Here is a 24,114-nt window from a genome sequence, read left to right on the forward strand (position 1 = left end):
AGAGAAAAAAAAAATCCAGCAAATGATTCTGTATCTTTCCCAACTGCTGGTATCCACACAGGAAGGCAACACCTAGGAAAGATTACAAGTATTCAGGTTGCATGAAGGGTGAGGAACAAGGACCAAATAACTATGCAGTTGGTGGGCTGAGGAATATTTGGGATTGTTTCAACAGCTACCTGCTCTTGATTGGGGAGGTCCAATGTGGATACATGACTCATTTTACAGTTTGGAGGGTCCATCAATCTGTTAGAGGAAAGAGGAAGTGGAGGAAGAGGAAATGTAAAGAGGAGAAATTTGTAGCCTGCTCAAAACCATTGTTCCCTTCTCCAACTTCATATGCCTATAAACTGCAGGAAGCAATGGCAAAAGACCAACATAGTGGTTTCCCTTTCTAAACTTTCAAAGGTGGTTGCATTTTTCATTTTCATAATCATCCTGCCATATTCTCGCAAGCAAAAAGAGTAACTCACCTGATCTGACCAGAACTGAATCTGATGAAGCCATAGATGAAAAGAATACAACCAGGCACAGCAGCTATTAACAGGACGCATGTATACCAGCCCAGCCAAGCATAATAAAGAGCAATTTTCTCCCCAAAATATGTTCTGAAAAAGAAACAATATACCTTGACAAGATTGTCCAAACAACATTGCTTGCCTTGACATAAATCCTCTAATTCTGGATCTGAAAGAACTTCCACTAGATGAAGAAATTTCTAAGCTAGTACCTTATTTTACAAAAGCAGTCAATGGAAGCTAGTCTCAGAGGCAAAAAAGAAGAAGGAGGAGGAGGAGGAGGAGGAGGAGGAGGAGGAGGAGGAGGAGGAGGAAGAAGAAGAAGAAGAAGAAGAAGAAGAAGAAGAAGAAGAAGAAGAAGAAGAAGAAGAAGAAGAAGAAGAAGAAGAAGAAGAAGAAGAAGAAGAAGAAGAAGATTGCGCTGAACTTTGGTGAAATCCAATGATTCAATTTTCAAGTACTAGATTATTAAAATATGTTCAAATATTGAGCAACACTGGCAAGAGCTATAGCAGGGTTTAATCCTCAGATCAGACAGTGAAATATCAACGAACCATCTCTTCTTCAAGAGAAGCAGATTGTTAACTGAAATGCATGACATCATTTCAGTTTGTGACAGCATGATCTCAATTCAGAATCAAAAAAGGGAATACAATTTAAATCTTATTCAAATGTTCCTTTCCTTTAGATAAGGAAATAGAACACAAAAAGCTATCTGAATTAACATGATGATGTTTTTATTGTAATAATGTCATATATCAAAGCGTACTCATCAATTTTTCCAAATCCTCCGTCCCTTACCTGATTTCTCCAATTGGTTGCCTGCAGAAGAGATCTCTCCATTGAGCCCAATTCATTTTCAGAAATCTACCCAGATTTTCTCTCTAGATAAAATAATGCAATTAAATATGTTAAAACTGAAAGATTATATGTTCTGTAAACAATGTTTCAGCCCTGAGCAATAAACACCTACAAGATGCTGAATAGATAGATATACAGTATACAGACACAGTTGTCAAATAAAGCTTTTCTTCTACTGGTTATATTAATGCATTGCAAATGTATTTTCTGACATTTATTTTAACCTCCTCTTCTAATTAAGCACTTTCCTTACCACCACCACCATCCCTAATACACAGAGCAAGTTATAATGGTGTATCTCTCTGGATCAAGAAAAAGACTCAACTCCCTTCCTCAACTTAAGCTCACAACTGCTATTTAATTTAACAGGCTTCCTCACCTCGTGTAAAGGAAATGCAGTTTCAAACACTTTCTTCTTTATCAGGTCACGAAGCTTCTCTAATAGCAGAAAAGAAACAAGATCAAGACTTTCCCCCTCCAAAAAAAGTGCAGTTCTGCCGGGATATTTCTTTCAAATAGACACTTAAGTGAATATTCTAAATAAAGCCTTGCAGGTAAAGATCTCCTTGAAGCATATGTATCTCAAAGTAGCATGCATATATATTAGAATGTGCATGTCAATTAAGGCTAATTCTTCTGCTCTAGTTTCTGTTACTCATTCATTTGATAAACATTCTTCCTTCTAGAGCTACAGTAGCACTGTAGCTAAAAAACAATTCACAAAAATAGATTAAACTGAAATACAATACACCAGCCTTTTCTAGGGCAAACTACAAGACACGATGGCTATCAGATTGTTTGTAGATTGTTTTATCTTATTTTTAATTTTGGACATAAACAGCTAGAAATAAAATATTTCCTCCTTGTCGTTTGACAGCTAATTCCATGGTAATGATTTGGTTTGCTTGGGATGGCGTAAATATGTCATTCAAAAACCAAGTTTGCATTATTTGTCAATTCTCAGGTGATGACAAAAGAAATTACTTTTACCCAAATGGAGCTGTTGAATCAACTGCAGGTATAGCTATGTCTTTTTGGACAAGACAAGATTTGAACAGTCAGTCCAAGACTTTTACACAGTGTACAAAATGTTTCCTGTAATAAAGCACAAGCTATTTCTGAGTGGAACTTGAACCTTGGTCATCCTACAAACATCATCACATTTCCTCCAGTCCACTACATTGCAAATACAAATGAAACATTGGATCATAAGAGCATCAGATTGTTTGTCTGAAGTGACACTGCTAAAAAAAAGTTTTTTTCCCCAGTTCATCACATCATTACTACTCATCAGAAAGATGGGTCAGCTTGCAGGTATGGTTACATGTACTAACGGATGAAGCCTCCCCACAGTGGGGTGTGCCTCAGTGTGAATAATAAAACTGACTGATGATCATAGCTGCATTTGTAGAAAGGACACTGCAGAGTGAAAATGAAATACAAATGGATTATATTTACACTGATAAAGAAAAAGATATTTTCATACCTTTGGTATGCGGAATTTCTGTGTTTTGCAGGATAAAGCTCACAATACGTATCCTAAAACATACAAGAACGAGAAACAGCAATGCTAGTGTAAACTCTTCAGGGGCAGGAATAAATACAACTGTTGTTGTCCGTAATAGAAAAGTATTTTTTTTCCTGGTATGAAGCTGTTAAGGCATATAACTTTTATCCTTCGGTCCCTAACTGTGATCCTACTTTACCCTACGTTATGCCGTTTAGAGAAACAAGAACAAATAGATCCATTTCTGAGAATTAGCCAAAAAAGGCAATAGGGGCATTGCTAGTGAAAAAGCTGCAAGGATTGACCTCCCTACTTCCCTGAAATTTTTGCTTTGTTTTGTTTGCTTTGTTTTAAAAAGTATCCAGTTCTTTCTCTGTATTCTACACAATAATCTATATACTGTAGTTCAGCGGTTCTCAACCTATGGGTCGCAACCCCATTTGGGGTCGATCAACCATTTCACGGGGGTCGCCAAGCAAGGCTGTCCGCCATTTTTTTCCCCTTTTCTGGCGGGTGCCTTACCTCCCTTGGGCTGGCCCAGCTGGTGGCCCAGCCAGTGGTCGGTCTGCTCCGTCTCTGCTGCTTGCCAGCTACGCCTCGGCCGGCGCAGGGGGTGGCACCACGTATGCGCGCCACTCCCAGGCAGGGAAAGTCCTCAACTTACGACTGGTTTAGTCCTTGACTTACGACCGGTTAGGGTCGTGGCATTAAAAAGGTTGAGAACCACTGCTGTAGCTGCTCAGTAGGCACTATAATTAATTTTAGTTTCCATGTGCTATCTAGTAAGTGGAGATGCCTTAACAAAAATCTATTACTTAAAGTTATCTTGAAATGAATAGTGTTGATATATTTAGAGTTTCAAAATGGCTTAGAAAGTCATTCTCGACCAATCCTTTCAAAAGTCAATAGAATAAAAGGGAGTAGCACAGCTAAGGAAAAGGGGGAAAAAATGGCGGACTGCGTTGTTTGGTGACCCCCGTGAAATGGTCGTTCGACCCCAAATGGGGTCCCGACCCACAGGTTGAGAACCACTGAGTTAAAAGCAATATTCTCTGTATCAATTCAAACATTTTTTTCAAAACAATTTTTCCATTAATTTATGACCTCATGATTTGTTAACCACTTGAGCTTCACTTGAGCACAAACAGTATGCACCAGTTGCCCCCAGTGGTGGCAGATTCTGTAAAGAACTGAGACTGGGACTAAATGGATGGATGGATGGATGGATGGATGGACGGCCACTTTACCTTGTTGACGTGATTGCTGACTCTTGGTAATCTAATTGCTCTGGAAGCAGATGCCCCAATTCATTATCAGGATTATTTATAAGCCACTGGTATTTTCGGAAGATTCCACTTGGTGCATGAACTCCATAAAAGAGCTTTTGGTCCTGAATTTCCTAAGAGTTTGATAGAAAATAAACGATACAAAGGTTTATAAGACAACAGTCTAGGAGGAGTCCTCAATTCTCATACTCGTGTATTGATGCAAAAGCATTATGACCATGCTTGAGAAAAGGCCTGTTAGGCAGATTACATCCACTGTATCAATGCATGAGTTTGTTGTGTTGTCAGTGAGCTACCTGACATCAGCTCCATCCTGAGCAAGGAAAGCTGTGGTCCTCTTGTAAACAAGAGTATGTCAAACCAGCATGTCAGCTTGATATCCAGGAATGTCGTGTCAGCTTTGGAGAGGGAAGGGATGTCAGTCCTACCTTGATAATGAACCCTTTCTTGTGCAGTTCTTCCAGAAACTTCTTTTTCATGCGATCCTCCACACTGTTCATCTTGTGATCATCACAAACTAGGACAAAATCCCAATTCCTAGGGAACTGGTCAGAAAAAAACAATCCATTGAATCCACTAGTAGAAAATCAATAATTAGTTTTCTTTGTCTTGCAGAAGGAAACAATAATAATACTATATTAAATGTATATGTTGCCCACCCCCCCAGAGACTAACTATGTATGTATAATATATTATGCATACATTACACATATATAATAAGCAAAGTCCCTCTGAGAAAGACAGGTGGTTTCAAAATTTGATGAATAAATAAATAAAATAAAGAAAGAAAGAAACAATATTTTTTCCTTTTTAAATAACACTGGAAAGCACCTTCCCTCTAGAATTCAGTCTCCAAAATACTTTCCTAATACTTCTATTTTGTATTTCTGACCACATGATTCCATTAATCAATTCCACATGTTAAAAAAATCCTATAATTCATTTTCTTTCCAATGTTTATTCATCGACACATCATGCTAAGTATAGTTGGCCTTCATCACTCATTGATGAACAAAACTAACAGAAACTTAGTAAGCTGCACTTCCAATCAGTAAGACAAAAACAAATTGCAGATCCAAATTACGATTTATGACTTGAAAACAAAGCATGAGTTATTCACTACCCCCATTCAGATATCATTGTAAGAAAGAGATGGAAAAACTTTGAAAACAACTGGGATAGTTGGATTTTTCCCTCAATTTTTTCCAGTCCCCCTCCTTTTGCCTTTTTTCACTAAAAAGATGGAAAGGATGAAGAAAAATGAAATATTTTCTTTCAGAATAATGAATGCAATAAAATAATATACTCATTCTTTATTCTCCCAATATCCTGTATTAGGATAAGCAAGATTATAGAAAGCACACAAAAAAGAATAAGAAACTTTATCACTAAAACTCTTGAGTCTGTAAGTTTTAACTGAGTGAAACAGTTAATCATAGGGCAACAGTTTTTCAACTATGGTACCTCAAATGTGCTAACTTATATAATGCATCCAAAATGATGCCCAAGGGACTGAAATTTGGCAAATTTGTGATTCCTTCAGTGCCTGGAAGTTCAGTAGACTGGTCCACCTCTGAAGGTCAGATAGACTGGCCCCTCCTTTTGCTCCTGGTGATCAGGTAGACAGAATAACCAAGGGCAAAAGAACAGTGAGAATGGGAACAACTTTCAACTTTCTGCTGACTTGACTATGGCTGATCGCCCTCCAGCAGCCAGTGGTGAGACTAGCCTACTCAGCCTCCAGAGGGTTAGGGTGGGACCACTGGCTGACGATCAGCCGTAATCAAGTCAGCAGAAAATTGGAAGTTGCTCCCACTTCTACTAGTTTTTTGCCCTTGGTTATTCTGTTTCTTTGTTTAGGTAAGAAAATGCCTCTGAAATGATAACCCAACAGTTCACAGGTTGTCTACTTTATTATAGCCCATTCTCTCCTTGCAAATCATTTTTCTTTCCATCAGTTTTATACATTGATTCATTGACAGAAACAAATTCTTCCGCAGTTATTGTTTTTTTTTTTCACTATTTATTTGGAGAAACATGTATTCCTTTGTGCAGGCCACATACTATTCACAACTTTTCTATCAACATTTCCACTTTTTTAAAAAAAACAACAGCTCTGTCCATTTCCCCATCTTTAGTAAACATTCTACTAAGTTCTTGCACAAACATCTACCGGTATTAGTTCTATTTATTTGCAATTTATTTATAACTTGAAATCATTCATTCCCTTCTCTTGCCACACAAAACTACCGTACTTTGGTCCTTAATTCATTAATTTCCAAATTCCTAGCCCTCATCATATTATACATATATTCGCTGAAAAGCATTTGAATTCTCAGCCAACATCTCTACATAAAAGTATCCCTAATCTATTTACCTGCGATGTCACAAGTATTTCCTATACATTGATCCATAAATATATTATGCAACCAAAGGAGCAGCACACATCCTTGTCTTATTCACTACTCACTGAGGAATAATTCACTAAGCATTCCATTTATTCACATGACAGTTTTTCTTCCCTTTTGTCCTATTTTTATCATATTCAGGAACCAATCTTTGATTCCATATTTGTGTGAAACATTCTGTGACATATACTGTACCCATAGATTTTCTCAAAATCAAGGAATGTGTGAAAAAACATTTTTCCACAATTCTCAATGCCTGCTAAGGAGCAAAATTCCAGTCTGTTCAACTACTACCTGGCACAAAATTCATAATTTTTGCTCATTGTCGCCTCTCGTGGCCTTCAGATCAAAATTCCTCCAACATCTTCCCAAATACAATTAACATATTATTATCTGTAAAGATTTGTATTCACTCTTGCCAACTTTCCTTTTGTGTAAAAGAACAATAGCAACATTTTTCCAATCTTCAGCCATGGAACGCAGCATTTATTTTATTTATTTATTTATTTATGAGACTTATATACCGCTTTAAGTGCAAGCACTCTCTAAGCGGTGTACACCAGTAAGTAATGTATATATATATTTACATTGCCCCCAACAATCTGGGTCCTCATTTTACCTACCCCGCAAGGATGGAAGGCTGAGTCAACCCTGAGCCGGTGAGATTTGAACCGCTGACCTGCTGAACACAGTCAGCTAAAGTGGCCTGCAGTACTGCACCCTAACTGCTGCGCCACCTCGGCTCTTGTCAATATTACACAAGTCGCATAGCCACTCCACAGGCAAATCACATTCATATTTATAACATTTCTTCCATTATCCTATCTACTCTTTACAATCTTACCATTTTCAGCATTCTCAGAGCATTTATGGGGTTTTTTTTTCAATTCTTTTTTTTCTGTGGGAAAGAATAGAATAGAATAGAATAGAATAGAATAGAATAGAATAGAATAGAATAGAATAGAATAGAATAGAATAGAAAGGGACCTTGGAGGTCTTTTAGTCCAGCTCCCCACTCAAGCAGGAGAACCTATATCATTTCAGAGAAGTGACTGTCTAATCTCTTCTTAAAAACCTCCAGTGATGGAACGCCCACGATTTATGAGGGCAAGCTGTTTCACTGGTTAATTGTCCTCACTGTTAGGAAGTTTCTCCTTAATTCCGGGTTGCTTCTCTCTTTGGTCAGTTTCCAACCATTGTTTCTTGTCCTGCCCTCTGGTGCTTTGGAGAATAGTTTGACCCCCTCTTCTTTGTGGCAGCCCCTCAATACTGGAATACTGCTATCATGTCAGCTCTGTTTCTTCTTTTCTTTAGACTAGCAAAACCTAAGTCCTGCAGCCCTTCTTCATATGTTTTAGTCTCCAGGCCTTGGATCATCTTAGTTGCTCTTCTCTGAAATTGTTTCTCTGAATTTGTTTTAATTTTACTTTTTGACTTATTGGCTAAAAGATTGGTGGGTACTAACCCGGTGTGAAGAAGCCAATGTCCACACAGGATAAGGAAAGACAAAACTCTTTAGTTCTGTGCAGAAGCAGAAGAGGGTGTCACTGAGTTTCACACCCAAGGAGCACACCAGGAACCAGGCTGTTATTTTTACACAATTTACCACAGAAAACAAAAATAAGAGAATTGCCAATTGGTTACAAAGTTACATGACAGTCGCACATGTGCACAAAGCAAAGCCATCCCATAATATTCTATTAAATAGTTAATCCTACTTCGTCATCATATAAGTTGTCTACCTCTGGGTGTATTTTTTTTTTAACTACGCTAATGATAAACTTTGCTTATCTCCAGACCTTGTCCGGATGCCTCTAACCACAGCTTAAGATAAATATCACATCACCTCCTAGTAACAGGTTTGCTTGCAAGGTATCTTAGCTGAGTGTCAAAGCCACATTCTACCAGCTAATTTATATAGGAGATATCTGTAATCAACCTTTGGAGTGTTTGTGGTTGACTCTTGTAGCTCTTTTGATGATAGGTGTTAAAGAAAGGTTACCTCTACTCAGCAAAGGCACAAATAAGAGAATCTCTCTGGCTAAAGTTAATTCAGAGCTTACAAAAGCCTCTAATTACTTATTAATAAGCAAATAAGCCACCAGACCCTCAAACTGGAGGGGTGTCATAGCTATAAATAAAAACTAGGCAAATTTCCACTCATTCTACAGACATATTGTTATCATTCCCACAGAAATCTCTGAACTACCTACAGTATTCTGAATTCCCTTACTTTAAGCTTCATCTGAAGACATTTCATCACTTTTTATTTGTAGCTCAATTTATTCAGAAGAAGTTTCTGGCATAGCTTTCTTCCTACTTCCAGAATATTTATTTTTACCAAAATCATTTGGTATTTTTCTGCCTTTTTTAATCTTAATCATTGAGACTTTGGAAAAAGTTCAGAGAAGAGCAACTAAAATGATCAAAGGCCTGGAGACTAAAACATATGAAGGACGGCTGCAGGACTTGGGTTTGGCTAGTCTAAGGAAAAGAATAAATAGGGGTGACGTAATAGCAGTATTCCAGTATTTGAGGGGCTGCCATAAAGAAGAGGGGGTCAAATTATTCTCCAAAGCACCAGAGGGCAGGACAAGAAACAATGTTTGGAAACTGATCAAAGAGAAAAGCAACCTGGAATTAAGGAGAAACTTCCTAACAGTGAGGACGATTAACCAGTGGAACAGCTTGCCCTCAGAAATCGTGGGTGCTCCATCCCTGGAGGTTTTTATGAAGAGACTAGACAGTCACTTGTCTGAAATGATGTAGATTCTCCTGCTTGAGCGGGGGGCTGGACTAGAAGACCTCCAAGATCCCTTCCAGCTTCTATTCTGTTCTGTTCTGTTCTGTTCTGTTCTGCTCTGCTCTGCTCTGCTCTGCTCTATTCTATTCTATTCTATTCTATTCTATTCTATTCTATTCTATTCTATTCTTGCTCTGTTTGACCACATATTATGCCATGATAAAATATTTTCACTTGAAATGGGAAGATTTTTATCTAAAATACAGGTGAGGAACTATGGCCTTTTTATGACTTGTGGACTTCAACATCCAGAATTCCTGAGTCAACATAGCTAGTTGAAGACCACAAGTCATAAAATGCCATTGTTCCCCAACCCTGATCTAGAGTATCAGAATACTACCAGAGGACAAGCAGTGACATATACAGTAACTCCCAAATGTCAGACCAAGATGTCCTTCTGCCTTGCCCTGGGCCATTGCCATTTTCACTAATGAAGGAAGAAAAAAAGAGGCACAGGGTCTGAATTACTGAGGAGCTTATTGCTGACTTTTGATTTATATGTTGGTGGATCAGCTTTTGACTATGCCTCAAGGAAAGAAGAAGCACTGTGATTTAAAACATATTAAAGCAGATTGAATTAGAAAACATAATTACTGTCTCACTAGCTTAGATTCAGCCAAGCCTGAGGTTTCCAAACTCTAAATAAAGGAAAGAAGGAAGGAAGGAAGGAAGGAAGGAAGGAAGGAAGGAAGGAAGGAAGGAAGGAAGGAAGGAAGGAAGGAAAAAGAAAGAAAGAAAGAAAGAAAGAAAGAAAGAAAGAAAGAAAGAAAGAAAGAAAGAAAGAAAGAAAGAAAGAAAGAAAGAAAGAGAAAGTTCATCAACCAAACAGTAACTTTTTGGGTGGTATATGAAAATAGTCTTGTGAAAATTCAGCGCACTGAATAAGCATAGAATGACAACCAATACAAGGAAGAAACTGAAAAAAAAGTGAAAGGAGAATGGAATTATTCTAGGAGAAGATAATATCTAATCAAACAGTTTGAATACACATATCCATAACTGATTACATTTTATATAGTCAAAATATGTAATACTTCATTACAATATGCAGTCTCATTCAAATTCTAAAGAGTTTCCATGGAATAACTCTCAAAGGAGCATGTATAGATTGCACCACATTTAAGTAAATCTATTTCTGATGTCAGAAAAGTCATTTCTACCTAGAGTTTCCCACTCACCCTCTCAAGATAGCTTCATTTCTCCCAAATATCTATATTATTGGTTTCCAGTCGGAAACATTTATCAAAGCATTCTAACTGTCACCTTTGTTATTCTTTCTTCTTTGCTATTCTGCAACTGGAAAATATTTTCAAATGCATTTCTTTTATTGAAGCTTTTTCTCTCTTCACTTTTTTTCCCTTCAAAAAAGGCTGCTAGAAAAGATCACTGGAAAGTGATACATTTTCTCCTCCATCCATTTATTTAAATAATCCATTCTTCCATCTGTCTTGTCTCACTTTATTGCTACATTTCTTCCTCCACATGAAGAATCCTAGCTCCTTTCAGAAAGAAAATGAATGTTCTAAATCAGAGGTAGTCAACCTGGGCTCTTTTATGACTCATGGACTTCAACTCCCAGAATTCCTGAGCCAGCTAAGCTGGCTCAGGAATTCTGGGAATTGAAGTCCACGAGTCATAAAAGAACCAAGGTTGATTACCCCTGTTCTAAATGATGTTGCATCTCAACCATGAGTCTTACATTTCTCCAGATCATATTTTCTTCACTAAGGATTCTTACTGGGAAGGGTATTTAGGAGAGAGACAAAACCTGTAAGATGGTGAACAGAATAACACCACACGCATATACAAAAGGGGCAGACTTCCTTAATGCCCCTTCCATCTTGCAGATTTTGAATCCCACTGCCAGCAGCTCATCCATTCCTAATAATTAGTTCCTCTTTCTCAGTGCAAAATAAAATATCAGTAAAATCAGTAAAATATCAGTGCAACATGAGAATGTCAAGCAAACTGAGCTAACATGATAGTTCAAAATATTTAATGAAGCATTGAATAGATTAATTGAACCTATGCAGGTTCTGCTCATACCTTTTTTAAAATTCAAACAGCCAGTACATAGATATCCCTGAGGAAATGATAAAAATCATTCTGATGTTGTTTTGCTTTATTTTTAAAAATCCAAAAAATAATACTTAATTTAAAAAAAAGATTTTTTTTAACGATGATGCTATATTTATTGAAATAGAGCATTCAGTGTACCATCATTTTATTGACATTCAGTGGATTTTTTTGTTCATCAAAAAAGAGCAAAAATGCTCTCATTTTGATAGATGAACTGCTAAGAAGAAATAAATATATTATGGATGATGTATAGCACTCAAAGATCCAGGAATTGCCCATAAGAGTGGAAATTTTTGTCTGACAGCTATTCTTTTTGGGGAAAAAATGTAATATAATTCTTGCTATATAGGATTTTTTTGCAAAATGTCAAAAAAATGAACATTCCCTTGATTTTTATAAGAATTAGTGGATTCACGTATTATCAACTAAGATATTGTACTATATGTAAGTAATTTAAAAAAACTTTATTTAATGGCAAAATACTCTTTGGTTAGATTTCTTAACATTTATGGTGAGGTTTTTCAGCCATTTTTAAAAGCCATAAAGAGTATCAAGCTAAAAATTAAAGATTCCCTGGAGCCAAGCTTGATTCCTAATGACGACTACATTTGGGTAGTTTTCATAGCAACATTATAAAAATGATTTGTCAAATGGAAGGATATCTTAACAGTTAGGTTTATGATATGAGGTTTACTTAGGGATTTTTTTAAAAAATGAAAAATTGGGGAAGTATTTTTTTATTTTTTTTTTCATAGCATTTTGAGCTAATTCTCTTTGGGAAAAATAAATGAATTTGAATTAAAAAATAATAACTCCAAATGATACAGTGCTAAATCTAGATGAAACTTAAAACTATCTGAGGAACTATTGGTGCTACCAATCAAATGCATGGCATAGATATTGCTTCTTTTTCCTCAATATCTTAAGGGAGTTTTCTTGGTAAGGAAAAAATGGAAACATGGATTACCAAATAAGAGGATGTTCCAGCTGGAAGATAATATATCAGTGCCCTATAAAATTCTGTGAGTGGTTCTGGAAATCTATCCAAGGTTAATGGTATTGTAAAAATAGCCCATAAATTGGTTCTTTAATCTTGTTTAATCGAGGTATTTATACAGGAGAGACAACATCCAGTAATTTCAATATAGCTGAAACTTGAGCAAGAATTAATCACTGCCTGAAGCTATAACCATTGTGATTTCTGACTTATCTTTAAGATGGAATGTACAGCCATTCAAGGCCCAGGTAAAGGTAAAGGTATTTTCCAAAGCACCAGAGGGCAAGACAAGAAACAATGAATGGAAACTAATCAAGGAGAGAAGCAACCTGGAATTAAGGAGAAATTTCCTAACAGTGAGGACAATTAACCAGTGGAACAGCTTGCCTTCAGAAGTTGTGGGCGTTCCATCACTGGAGGTTTTTAAGAAGAGATTAGACAGTCACTTCTCTGAAATGGTATATGGTCTTCTACTTGAACAGGGGTTTGGACTAGAAGATCTTCAAGGTCCCTTCCAGCTTTATTCTGATTGAATTCTCTATTCTGATTGAATTAAAGAGGGTGTTCAGATAGCTGCAGGATTCCAAGTTCTCTAGCACAATTGATATAGCAGACAATAATGCCTGAACACACTAATCATTAGCAAATCCAGATGGATTCCCTTAGCTCTATGCCTTTCTATTCTTTTCCACTGTACAGACATTTGGAAATAAATTATGTAAAGATGATCCAGAATCTGATAGTACAATAGCTTTTCCCAACCAGGAATAAGTGGGTTTTTTTGGGGGGGGGGAGAGATGGTAAAACAAAGAAAGAGTTTGAAGTTATATCTGATCAGGCTTGTGTCTTCAGAGAAAAAAATCCTGAAAAATGTCCTCATGCATCCATAGGGGAGAGGCAGTTGTAATGGTCCAGAATCTTAGCAACTGCTCCAATCTAAAGCCCCATCCCTCGACCCTTCTTTCACATGTCCTAAATGGAGCATAGGCAATCTGCCCTGTACTTCCCAGTACACACTTACACACAAATATATGGGCTGAGGTGGTAAATTCTCTACAAATGGTTGGATACAGGATTTGATTGTGCCATGTGTCCGACTATTCGCACTTCCTGTAGTTGTGGAAGTTTTATACACGTTTTGTATCTTGAATGCTAAGCTGAGGTTTCTGTTGTTTATTGTCTGCCATGTAACTTCCATTGTATGATATGTGTATACATATCTACCTTCGATCTACCTTGTCTACATTCTACCTTCAATGTCGTCTCTTGTCTACCATCCTTGAAAGGAGAAGGGGAAGGAAGGTTTATATTTCTGCTTTATATCACCCTTGGTTTGATCTCATGATTATTTATTTGCCCCAACAGGGCTGCCCTTGTGCATGTGTATGTCTAAGTATCTATAAAATTCCCCTTTGCCAATTAGAAAATTTCTGTCCTGTTCCTGAACCTGCACAGCCACTTCAAGCAATCCAGACTCCATACTGTTCTGCTTCTGAGAGAAGGCTGACACGTCATGAGGCCAGCATAATTTTGCTTTCTAGAATGAGTATGCTGGCTTGGTCCCTTGTGCAATCTTTCAGGGAAAAGAGCCACATCTGGGAAAGGAGAAACTGAGATTAGACCAGAGTGCCTTGGCTAGGGGTCTTCAAACTTGGCCCTTTTATGACTTGTGGACTTCAACTCCCAGAATTCCTCAGCCAGGCCTGCTGGCTGAGGAATTCTGGGAATTGCACAAGTCATAAAAGGGCCAAGTTTCAAGACCCCTGACCTTGGCTCTGGTTGAGTTGCCTTACTGGTAGCACTCAGGAGAAACTATTGCTGTGAGCATAGGGGACACTGAGGGAGAGCACCAGTGTCTACATTCTGCATTCTGACAAGGGGGAAGGAAGTACAGCTCCCTCGTTTTGCTTGCAGTTCTCCAGAAGTCATGACTTACACCTTGAGAATTCCTAGTCGAGGAGAGGTTTGTCTAGTAAGCCTTATAAAGATAAGCCATGCTGTAACCACCCTGCCATTATATAGTGTACAAAGTGTAATTCTGGGTTGAATAAGATGTTAACCTTTTTTAAAAGATGGAAATTCTACCAAGTCAGTGCATTCAGACACTTTGCCTACTAACCCTAGCATTAACAAATCTAACACATACTTATTTCTTTCCATTTCCCACATATTTTACCTACAGGGTTAGGTTTAACATCCCTCCCATAACCTGAAGCACCTCCTGGATAAAATTAATGACTATAATCTGAGAATGTGCCAAAAAAAACCCCACTGGTTTTACAGGTAGAAAGTGAATCTGAATCAGCCAATTGTAGAATTTTTTTGCACATAAGAGAACTGAAGACTCCTCAGATCTTCATTAAAGGACTTCCCATGAATACCATCATTCACTGAATAGCAACTGACTTGCCTGGGACTGTGGAAAACAACAATTATGAACAATTACGAAAACAAGATTATAAAATGTGAAGAAACAAGTCCAAACAATTTGCATGATAAATTCAACAAAGTGCTGCCATTTGAAAGTATTGTTCCTCTTTGAGCCCCCAGCCGTGAATTGAATTAAATGACACAGGCATTCTAACTGAGTAATTTCTATTCAGTTTAAAAACAGTAGCAATTATGAAACAAGCGAGGCCAAAATAATTGCATTAGAACATTTTGGATTGATCCCCATCATAACTGCAACTTTTTTTAATTGCAATCTGAAATGCATACAGTCTCCAGTCCAGTCATTCTCTCGGCTCACCTCAGCTCACAGGGTTCTTGTTGTGGAGACAATAGGAGGAGGAAGGTGTATTGAATATCTTTGCTATTTTGAATTTCTTGTAGTAATAATAAAGGCAGGGAATGAATGAATGAATGAATGAATGAATGAATGAATGAATGAATGAATGAATATGCAGATAAAGCATTAAATCTATGTTTAAGATTAGAATGAAAGTGTTCCTTAGATCCACTTTCAAAATTATTTTTAAAGGCTTCTAAACCAAAGTCGCAGATCTATAACTTACTGGTATCAGTCCTTCATAGTCTTCCAAAGGGGATAAAGGCATCAATGGAATTTCATCCTAGAAAAGATAGCAATGGTCAGAGATGTTTTTCTTTTGTGCTAACAGTATCCATGTCACAGTTTAGTTTTGATGTACAACATTTCCAACCATAATTGCCCACTTTTTTCCTCCCCCCCCGGCAAAGTTTTACTCCTAGGTATTATATTTAATCTTGGCTGAGTCTTACTAAGCAGATATCACTGGTTTCATCTCAATGGCCTGATCTACATATTGCACTCAGTCATTTAGTTTCATATAATGCATGATACCATAAATCTTGATTTACAACCACAGCACTAACCTACAAAACTCAGACCAAAGAAACCATCAGAAAGATCTGCTTGCTAGAGGGAGAATACTTCTAATGAAAAAAAACGAAGAAGCAGACGCAACAAAAGTGTTGCAACCAACAGCCCTAATGTGAAAGTGTCCTCCAGAGGAAATTCGTTTTCAAAACATGGAATGCTATTTGGAAAGTGACATCACCCTACTTTTGCGGTGTTTCAAAAACAGATTATTTCATCACATCTGATATGAAAGAAATATGGATGCCCACAATTTGAACGTAATTTCTTTTAAATCACCCTCAACTGTTGTTACTGCAGCAAAAATAAGGATAGCAACCAAATGTCAAAATATATTTTAGGAAGAAAAGGTATCAGCAAAAAATTAAATCATTTTATATTTATATTATATGTTGGCAACTATCACTTGATGTATTGCTTTGCCCCAAAATGGGACCATCAGATATTATTAATATCTGACCTATACTGGTTTTAAAATCACAAGATGATAAAGTTAATAGTTATTTAAATGGATATGGAGATTATATTACATTTATTAGCACATATAAATAAGTTTATTATCAATATTTTATAAAACTTTTTGTAATGAAATGGAAAAAATGTATCCAGTTTAATAGAACTGATTCTTGGAGACATGTCTGCAAGGACTTTGGCAGCCTAGATCCCAATTTATAGAAGTATTTCTGTAGCAAGAGCACATCCCCATGTAAACTTTCAAAAACTTAAGAAAAATATAGCAAATTTAGTTTAGGAAGATTTGGAAGCATTTTACAAGACAAGCTTATACTAGAATAGAGTAGAGTAGAGTAGAGTAGAGTAGAGTAGAGAGTAGAGTAGAGTAGAGTAGAGTAGAGTAGAGTAGAGTAGAGTAGAATAACAGAGTTGGAAGGAAACTTGCAGTCTTCTACTCCAACCCCACAAGATCTTAGCAAACAAGTATGGTTTATTGTTGTTTACTTTTTTTGGAATTTGTGCAGTCAAATCACCATTTCAGTATAATTTCGAACAGATTTTATTGAACTTTCTCTCATCCAGAGTTCTTAAATTGTATCGAGATCAGAATTCTTAGAATTGCAGGACAGTGTGGCCATTGAATAGGTAGTTGTTTTGCTACCTATTGGATTCACATATCCAGGTGACTGTAGTGCAGTTTGAGCTTATTACATGAACTTCAGTTGTGAGTCAAGTTCTGCAAGCCTTGATGTATAGTATAGTGCAATCTGGGAACCCAGCAACAGTCTTAAAATAATGTTTTATATATTTTTCTTACTAAGAGAATGTTTTGACCAGGAAATTACATTTTTGAAAAATCACTTTCCCTTTGAAAGGACCAGGTTCTCTGGCCTGCAATTTATTATTTTGGGGGCAGATATACAACTGAGCAGAAAATACAAAGCAAAAGGCAGGCAATGCCATTTCCAAGGTAACAATGGCATTTCTGAACATCAAAATAGCATTCATAAAATTCTCTGAGAAATGACATGAAATGTATTGGATTAAAATATCTATCCACATAAGATGTTATATTATAAATCCTCTTACATCAATTGGAAACTATGGATATAATCTCCAGCATATAGTAAATTACACATCACTCTGTTTGAGCATTTATTTTCACCAGAATGCCACAAGGGCAACTAATTCCACTTTTTCCCCAAGCACAGTCAAAGTTTTCTATGCATACCAGGATCTCTTATGTAGAGACTTCCTTGCAAGCCGACATCCCATAACCCACAATCCACCACTTAGGAAAAATAGGTTCATCCAATCAGAACCACATTCTACAGCTTTACCTTCAAGAAGCCCCAAAGATCTTTGAGACACTATCAGATGACAACAAAAAGATTTGTCCTTCAGCTTTTCCCATCTCTAGTGCTAACTGATCTACAGTGTTCTGGAAAGGCTGATCTTGAGCTTCATTCAGGACATTTGCCAATCCTGATAGAATGCATAAAGTCTGGGAATGCCACTTCCAGGGGCTACATGCAGAATGTATTGTGAACTCAGAATGTGTCCAGATTACCGTAATGCCTCTTTGGCCTCTTGATAGGCTCATCTCCAGTGGCTTATAGAGCAGTTTCAGATTATGCTCAGCAAGTGGTTGCCCACACCCATATTCCTTGTTGTTTGGACATTTGTGTTTTTTCTTTTAAGATGAATAGAAATAGGATGCAACAGAAATTATTTCTGAGAAACAATTGTTCATTTCTTCTATAGAGCACATTTTTAAAGAGAATATACTAATTTGCATTGACATTGCTTTGTTCCAGCATATAATAAGTATTCACACAAAAAAAGTGGAAATGGCAGGTTTTGTTAAGGAGAGAGGGAACCAATCTACTGAGTATGGAGCAAAATCAGCAAACATGAAATTCTGCCCAGCTATTAGTGCGGGAAACAGGAAAAGAATGAGAAAATAGAGTAGAGTAGAATGGAATGGAATAAAATAGAAAATTCTGAAAAAAATATATGACATGAACTATGAATAAGAATACTTCGGACAAGAACATTTTGAAAATGTGACTTTTGTATGATTAATAGCAAACTGCTTCTGTGAAAAATTCCTTGTGTAAGCAAAATTGCATCACTCACACCCAAGAAAGAGATATTATAAGGCTTGAATTTCTCTTGAGGATCACATAATAATAATAATATTTAGGGGGAAATACTCAATTGATGAAAAATACTCTATCGGGAAAAATCCCAAGACAGGCCAGTTGACAAATGAAAAAGCAACAGGAGAAAGCTGTTTAGGGATGAGTGGCTGAGTGTACATCTTGCACTAAGTGATGATTTACTTAACTATCATGAAGTACTATATAAGTCACAATTAACTAACTTCTCACAAGAACCAAGATGTCAAGAAATAAATAAATAAACAATTCCCAGCCTAGCACCAAGTGTAAAAAAAAATCTGGGGAAGTGGGGGATACCATGACAGAAAATGAAATTAGAAGAACTCTCTTCAGCAATTCATTGCTATAGGATTCTCTTCTATATTTCAAAAGAATCACATGCTGGCTTAGGGAACAATAATTGCTATTATTACTGCATTACTCTTCATCAAACTACTGGTATAACTATGTCTTTTGTATGCTAAGAAGTTCAGTTCATTATCGGTTTATCTAGTTGGATAATATTGCTGTGTCCCAATAAGTGCACTGGCTTTAATACATTTTTGATTCATGAAATTTAGGTGGACTATACTTCACTACACTGTATAAGGGGAACACTGCAGCAAACAATAGATGATGCAACCACTGCATTGTGTAAAATCTCAAGATACATATCCTCTAGCAAGCTGGCTGTGAGTAGGTCTCTCTAAATAAATAATTCAATTTAATTATCATCAGCACTGTGACCTGTGGTTAGAGAAACAAGTCTGGTTAACTGCATTTAAACTAATTACTACAATTAAGATAAAAGTTACTATAGCAGTATCGAATTTTTTTAGTATTATGAATTCAGAGGAAATGTTGCTTTCGGAAAGTCTGTCTCCTATGCAATTATCAAGTTTGACAGCCGTGCCAGAAAAGAACGGCTGAACAATGTGTAGAGATGATGTCTCTCATATTTTTGGTGAAATGTGCAGTGGCGTTGGGATCTTCAAAAGATAGAACTGAATTGCTAACAACCTTACTTTGGACATCTAATCCATTTCAACATTTAAATGATCGTTTTTACACTCAGGCACTAGATGTAGAGAATGCTGGGAGACTACACGTGTGGGAAGAGCAAAACCTGATACTTGAAAAAGTCACTGGGGTAGCAACGAAGCATCAAAAAGAGTAAAAATTCTAAGCAAGGTACAACCAGTGTGAGCCAGGTTTATGATTTCCTGTAGCTAAAGTCTATTTTTTGTTTATTTCTCTGCATTGTCATCAGTCTCTTTTGCAAACCACCATGCTGTTTTCATTGACTGATCGGTGATTCGATGCATCAAGTCAGTATTAACACTTAATGCTCACTTTCATAAAACTTGTCCAGATGATCTGTCCCAAACCTGAGTCTTCCACTGATATATACACATCATCACTGGGTGTATAATGTTGATTGTCCTCTTCTTTCCTTCCACATTTCCTCACCTTTTAAACTTTTCAAGAAAGCTAGGTCTTTGCAACATGCACCTAAAATACAATAATTTTAGCCTGGTCATTTTTGTCTTCAGTGAGAATTCTGGGTTGATTAGTGTGATATAAATCACTTATTTGTTTTCTTAGCTATCCATGGTATTTTCAGGAGTCTTCCCAACAGAAAGTTAAAAGGTTTTAATATTCTTTTTGTCCTCTTTCTTCAAAGACCAACTTTCACTTCTACAGAGTGTCACAAGAAAACTATTGCTTGAATTATTCTGATCTTTGTAGACATAGAGACATCACACATCTGAGTATTTTTTTCCAAGGCCTTCATGGTCACTCTACCAAACTATATTAGTGGCTAGTATATTTCTTTCCTTTACTGCTGATAGGTCATCCTAAAAATCAGAAGGTCCACCAGAAGGTCTTCATTATCATTCCTTAGACTTGTTGCTATGTTGCTCTCACTAGTTTGGTCTTATTTGTATTTAATGTTAATCCCATTTCTCGCTATGCTCCTTGGTTTTTGTTATTAGAACTTGCAGATCATTTGCATTTTCAGCTATCAGTATAGTTTTATTAGCATTGGACAGGTTATTCCTGTTTCTTCCTCCAGAATTAAAATCATATTCTTTATCTTCTTCCATCCAGCTTTCCTCTGTATATATTCAGAGTATAAATATAATAAACAAGGAGAGAGTACACAGCTTCATCTCACTCCTTTGCTGACCAAGAGCCAGTCTGTTTCCATCCTGGGTGTGGGTTTTGCATGAGGCAATTCAATGTTCTGTGATTCCCACTTTCCTAAGGACATTCCACAGATGGACATGGTTAACACAATCAAAGACCCTTCTATAATCAATGAAATACAAATAGATTTCTTTAACGATAATATTTGGCTTTCTCAATTATTCAGCAAGTGTATGATTGTTAGCAATTCAATATTTTGCCTACTTTGTCTCTAAAGTACAAAATATAGTAGGTGTTTTAGTTGCCTGGAGTTTTTATTTGGCCATTGTTCATCAGTCTCCATTAATAATTGTATTTTAAAAGGTTACTTTATGAATCATTATCACCTTGAACACTTTTCATCATTTCAGCTTATCATTTGAACCCAATTTCTATTCAAAACTAAATATTTTCTTCTGTCTGTGACTCAAAGGACCAAGATTTGCTAAAATGCGTTAAATTAATTGAGATTCATAACACAGTTCAGAGCTTCTATGCAGGATGGATGAGAAAGTTATGAGAAGGTAGGTCAAAAATGATTAAAATAATATAAAGAGAAACTGAAAATGGAAAATGCATGCTACTTTTTATTATACTGTTCTATAAACCACTGTAATTTGATCAGGTATAATCTGATTTACAATTTACAATCTATCTGTAGGTAAACTGCAAAATAGTTGAGTCAATATTTGCCCTATGCATTTTAGCATATTTACCCTGTGTGTTAGCATATCACAGGAAACTAGCTGTTTGATAATCGATGGAGGAGAGCAGTTTAATGTCCACATTAATCTCTTTTGGGGTCCTCCACAAATTTAAAAAATGAGAAAGAGTCCTCAAAGAAGTTTAAGAAATATTATTCTAGAGAAGAGATAGGCAACCTTGGCTCATTTATGACTCGTGGACTTCAACTCCCAGAATTCCTGAGCCAGCATGGCTGGCTCAGGAATTCTGGGAGTTGAAGTCCACGAGTCATAAAAGAGCCAAGGTTGCCTACCCCTGTTCTAGAGGATAATCTAAACCAGCAAAAAAAAAAAAATCATAAATCCTGGTCACATGACTATATAATGCCTTGACAGGTCATAAAGCTGACTCACCCAATCTGTGGTCACGTGACAGCCAGATGGGCTATCATAATGGGCTCTAAAGCACCTGTTCTGTGGCAATTGTAACTGTAAAACAACTAGCCATTAAGCGAGCACTACAAACATATGCTTAATTCTGTTGCCATCCTTTGAGCCTCTGAATTTTTGCAGTGTAGATATGATAGCCTTAGTGCTGGTGAGAAGAGCACATAACACCTGCCTGATTTATGATCTTATGAGCCCAGCCATTTTGACTTATTCCATAAACTATGTTCAAAAGAAATTATACCTTAGTATGGTGTATAAATGCAACATATAATAATGCTATTTGATTTCCAATGTTTCTAACAGAAAGATGATTCAGACAAAAGGAAATACTACTAAGACTGGGTTTTGTACACTGATTTCTAGTTATATAAACTTTGGGGTTTTTTTATTATTATTTCAGACTGCTCCTACAACTCTGTGTCAAATAAGGATTAGATAGCCCAGAATAGAGAGTCAGCTATAGCCTGTGATGTAAACATCAACTCAGCCAAAAGCGGTATGAAACTCTTGGGAAACTTTAATTGCATGAGTGGATAACCATCTTTAAGTTCCTGCTTATCAACAGTCACCTTCCCTGAAATCAGGATAGTTAGCTAATCAAATAGTGAAACAACTAATAAACTTTTGTAACACTCACCAAACTCTGAGGAAACATGTGCAAGATTGGGCTGCACAGCTATTCAATTCAAATGCAATCTAGCTTCTAAGCTGTAAGCTATGGCATTTGTCTTTATAAACATAATTAATAGTTGATCAGGGAATGATCCATCAATTGGATAGTTTTAAATGATAAACCAATGGTATCTTTCTATAAAACCTTCCGGTTGTAATATGAAACCTAAGTAAAGAATTTTCTAAGTAAATGTAAAATATTGATCATATTTTCAGCCTTTAACTAGAACATGAACTTGGGGGGGGAGAAATTTCCAATAGTTATCTTGTACCAAAGTATCTGTAACAAAAGTTTCGCTCTGCTTATTTTTTCTTCTTTCTCAGAGATTGCCGAGACTCTTGGCAAGATTTCTAAGAAGCGGTTTGCCATTGCCTTCTTCTATCTTAAGGCTGAAAGAAAGTGCCTAGCCGCGTGATGCCTTAACCATTACTCTAAACCGGCTCTCGAAAGGTCTGCTTACAAGTAGGTAGAAAAGAAATTCTTGCAAAATATGTAATGGATTCGACCCGACGCAAAGGAAGACCGAAAAGGCTCAAGCAATGGGTCTGCTCTCAGATGTAACTCCGAACACGGTTCAGTGGGATTTGTTTCCAGAAAAGTGGAATATAGGGCCGTAGCTTAATTCCTGTCTTGCAGGTGCCTACCGGCGCGCAACAATCTTACCTACCTGGAGGTATACCTGAAGAGCCCGACGCGGTTCATTTTACCTGCGGGAGTTCCTTATTTATCTCATTCGCCACTTCCGTCCCCGCCAAACTTTCAACAAAACCTCAAATCGTTTTGTGTTTGGCACCTCACCGCGCCCGGCTTCGAGCCGTACGATCCCTGAGCCCCGATCCATTCGGGATTGAAGGGACAACTCGGCCGGGGTAGCGGGAGTCCCCGAAGTGGCTCAGCCAGTTAGGGCTGCCCTTCCAGCTACCTTTGCGCACACTCGACCTTCCCTTCTGCCTTCTTACCAGCATGGTGGAGGGAGACCGGCGCTCCTCTCGTCCAACGGAGCCCGGAGACGAGCGCTCCTAGCTCGGATCTACGACGCCCTCGCCCGCTAACCGAAATTCAGGAGCTGTGCCGGAGGGAGCCCCTCCGCCACATGCTGCTTTGGGGGTTCCTTTCAGGCTCCCAGGTCTCTCGTTCCAATTCCAGCCTGAGTGCTCGAGGCGGCCTCACTTCCGCGTGTGACTGGCAGCGGTGCGCCTCCCGGCAACAGAACCACCACCTGCCGCTGTTGCCGCAGGCACAGAGAGAGAGAGAGAGACAGAGAGAGAGAGAGACAGAGAACTTCCCGCCCTGCCAGATTTAACCAGGATACGAAAAAGTAGCCGGGCAGGGGCGGGGCGAACCGAGCCCTTTGCGGTCTTGCTCAGGGATGAGCGTGCGTCCCGCGCGAGCCTTTTCTTCCTGACAATGTAAATAAAAGATCGCAGGAGCCTCCCCCCCCCCCGGGTTAACTAGATGAGCAGAAGTTTTTTTTTAAAAAAAATCAGTCTGACTTTGGGGGTGGCATCTGGAGCTACTTGTTTTTTTTAAACTGGATTCACACCACACAGAAGTGTAAAAAGGCTCAGGGCCAGCTTAAGGGAGTTACTGCGGCCGGCCGCGTTGGACCACAGAAAAGTGAAGGTGAAGAAAAGGGTTCTGCTGAACCTGATACCTGCGCAAAAGCGCTGTGCACCAGGCTTGGAC

The 24,114-nt window shown here is 37.6% G+C and overlaps 1 protein-coding gene across 3 annotated transcripts in view; it reads right to left on the reverse strand.

Moving 5' to 3' along the window:
- ANO9 (anoctamin 9) overlaps positions 1-23,717 on the reverse strand; it is a 50,989-nt gene extending 27,272 nt beyond the window's left edge. For 2 of the 3 annotated variants that reach the window (XM_039353250.1, XM_039353249.1), the window contains exons 1-8: positions 23,388-23,717; positions 15,474-15,530; positions 4,601-4,717; positions 4,134-4,285; positions 2,866-2,918; positions 1,759-1,817; positions 1,320-1,402; positions 474-608 (exon numbers count right to left, since the gene is read on the reverse strand). In XM_039353250.1, the coding sequence (XP_039209184.1) occupies positions 474-608; positions 1,320-1,402; positions 1,759-1,817; positions 2,866-2,918; positions 4,134-4,285; positions 4,601-4,717; positions 15,474-15,530; positions 23,388-23,393 (662 nt within the window). In that variant the 5' untranslated portion in view covers positions 23,394-23,717. Of the gene's footprint in view, positions 1-473; positions 609-1,319; positions 1,403-1,758; positions 1,818-2,865; positions 2,919-4,133; positions 4,286-4,600; positions 4,718-15,473; positions 15,531-23,095; positions 23,274-23,387 lie in introns of those variants that run through there. The other variant, XM_039353251.1, reaches the window with a different exon arrangement.
- Positions 23,718-24,114: the final 397 nt, after the last annotated feature.

Source organism: Crotalus tigris, unplaced genomic scaffold (genome assembly GCF_016545835.1).
Source record: "Crotalus tigris isolate CLP2741 ecotype Arizona unplaced genomic scaffold, ASM1654583v1 scf7180000018504.2861643, whole genome shotgun sequence".
Classification (NCBI taxonomy): Eukaryota; Metazoa; Chordata; class Lepidosauria; order Squamata; family Viperidae; genus Crotalus; species Crotalus tigris.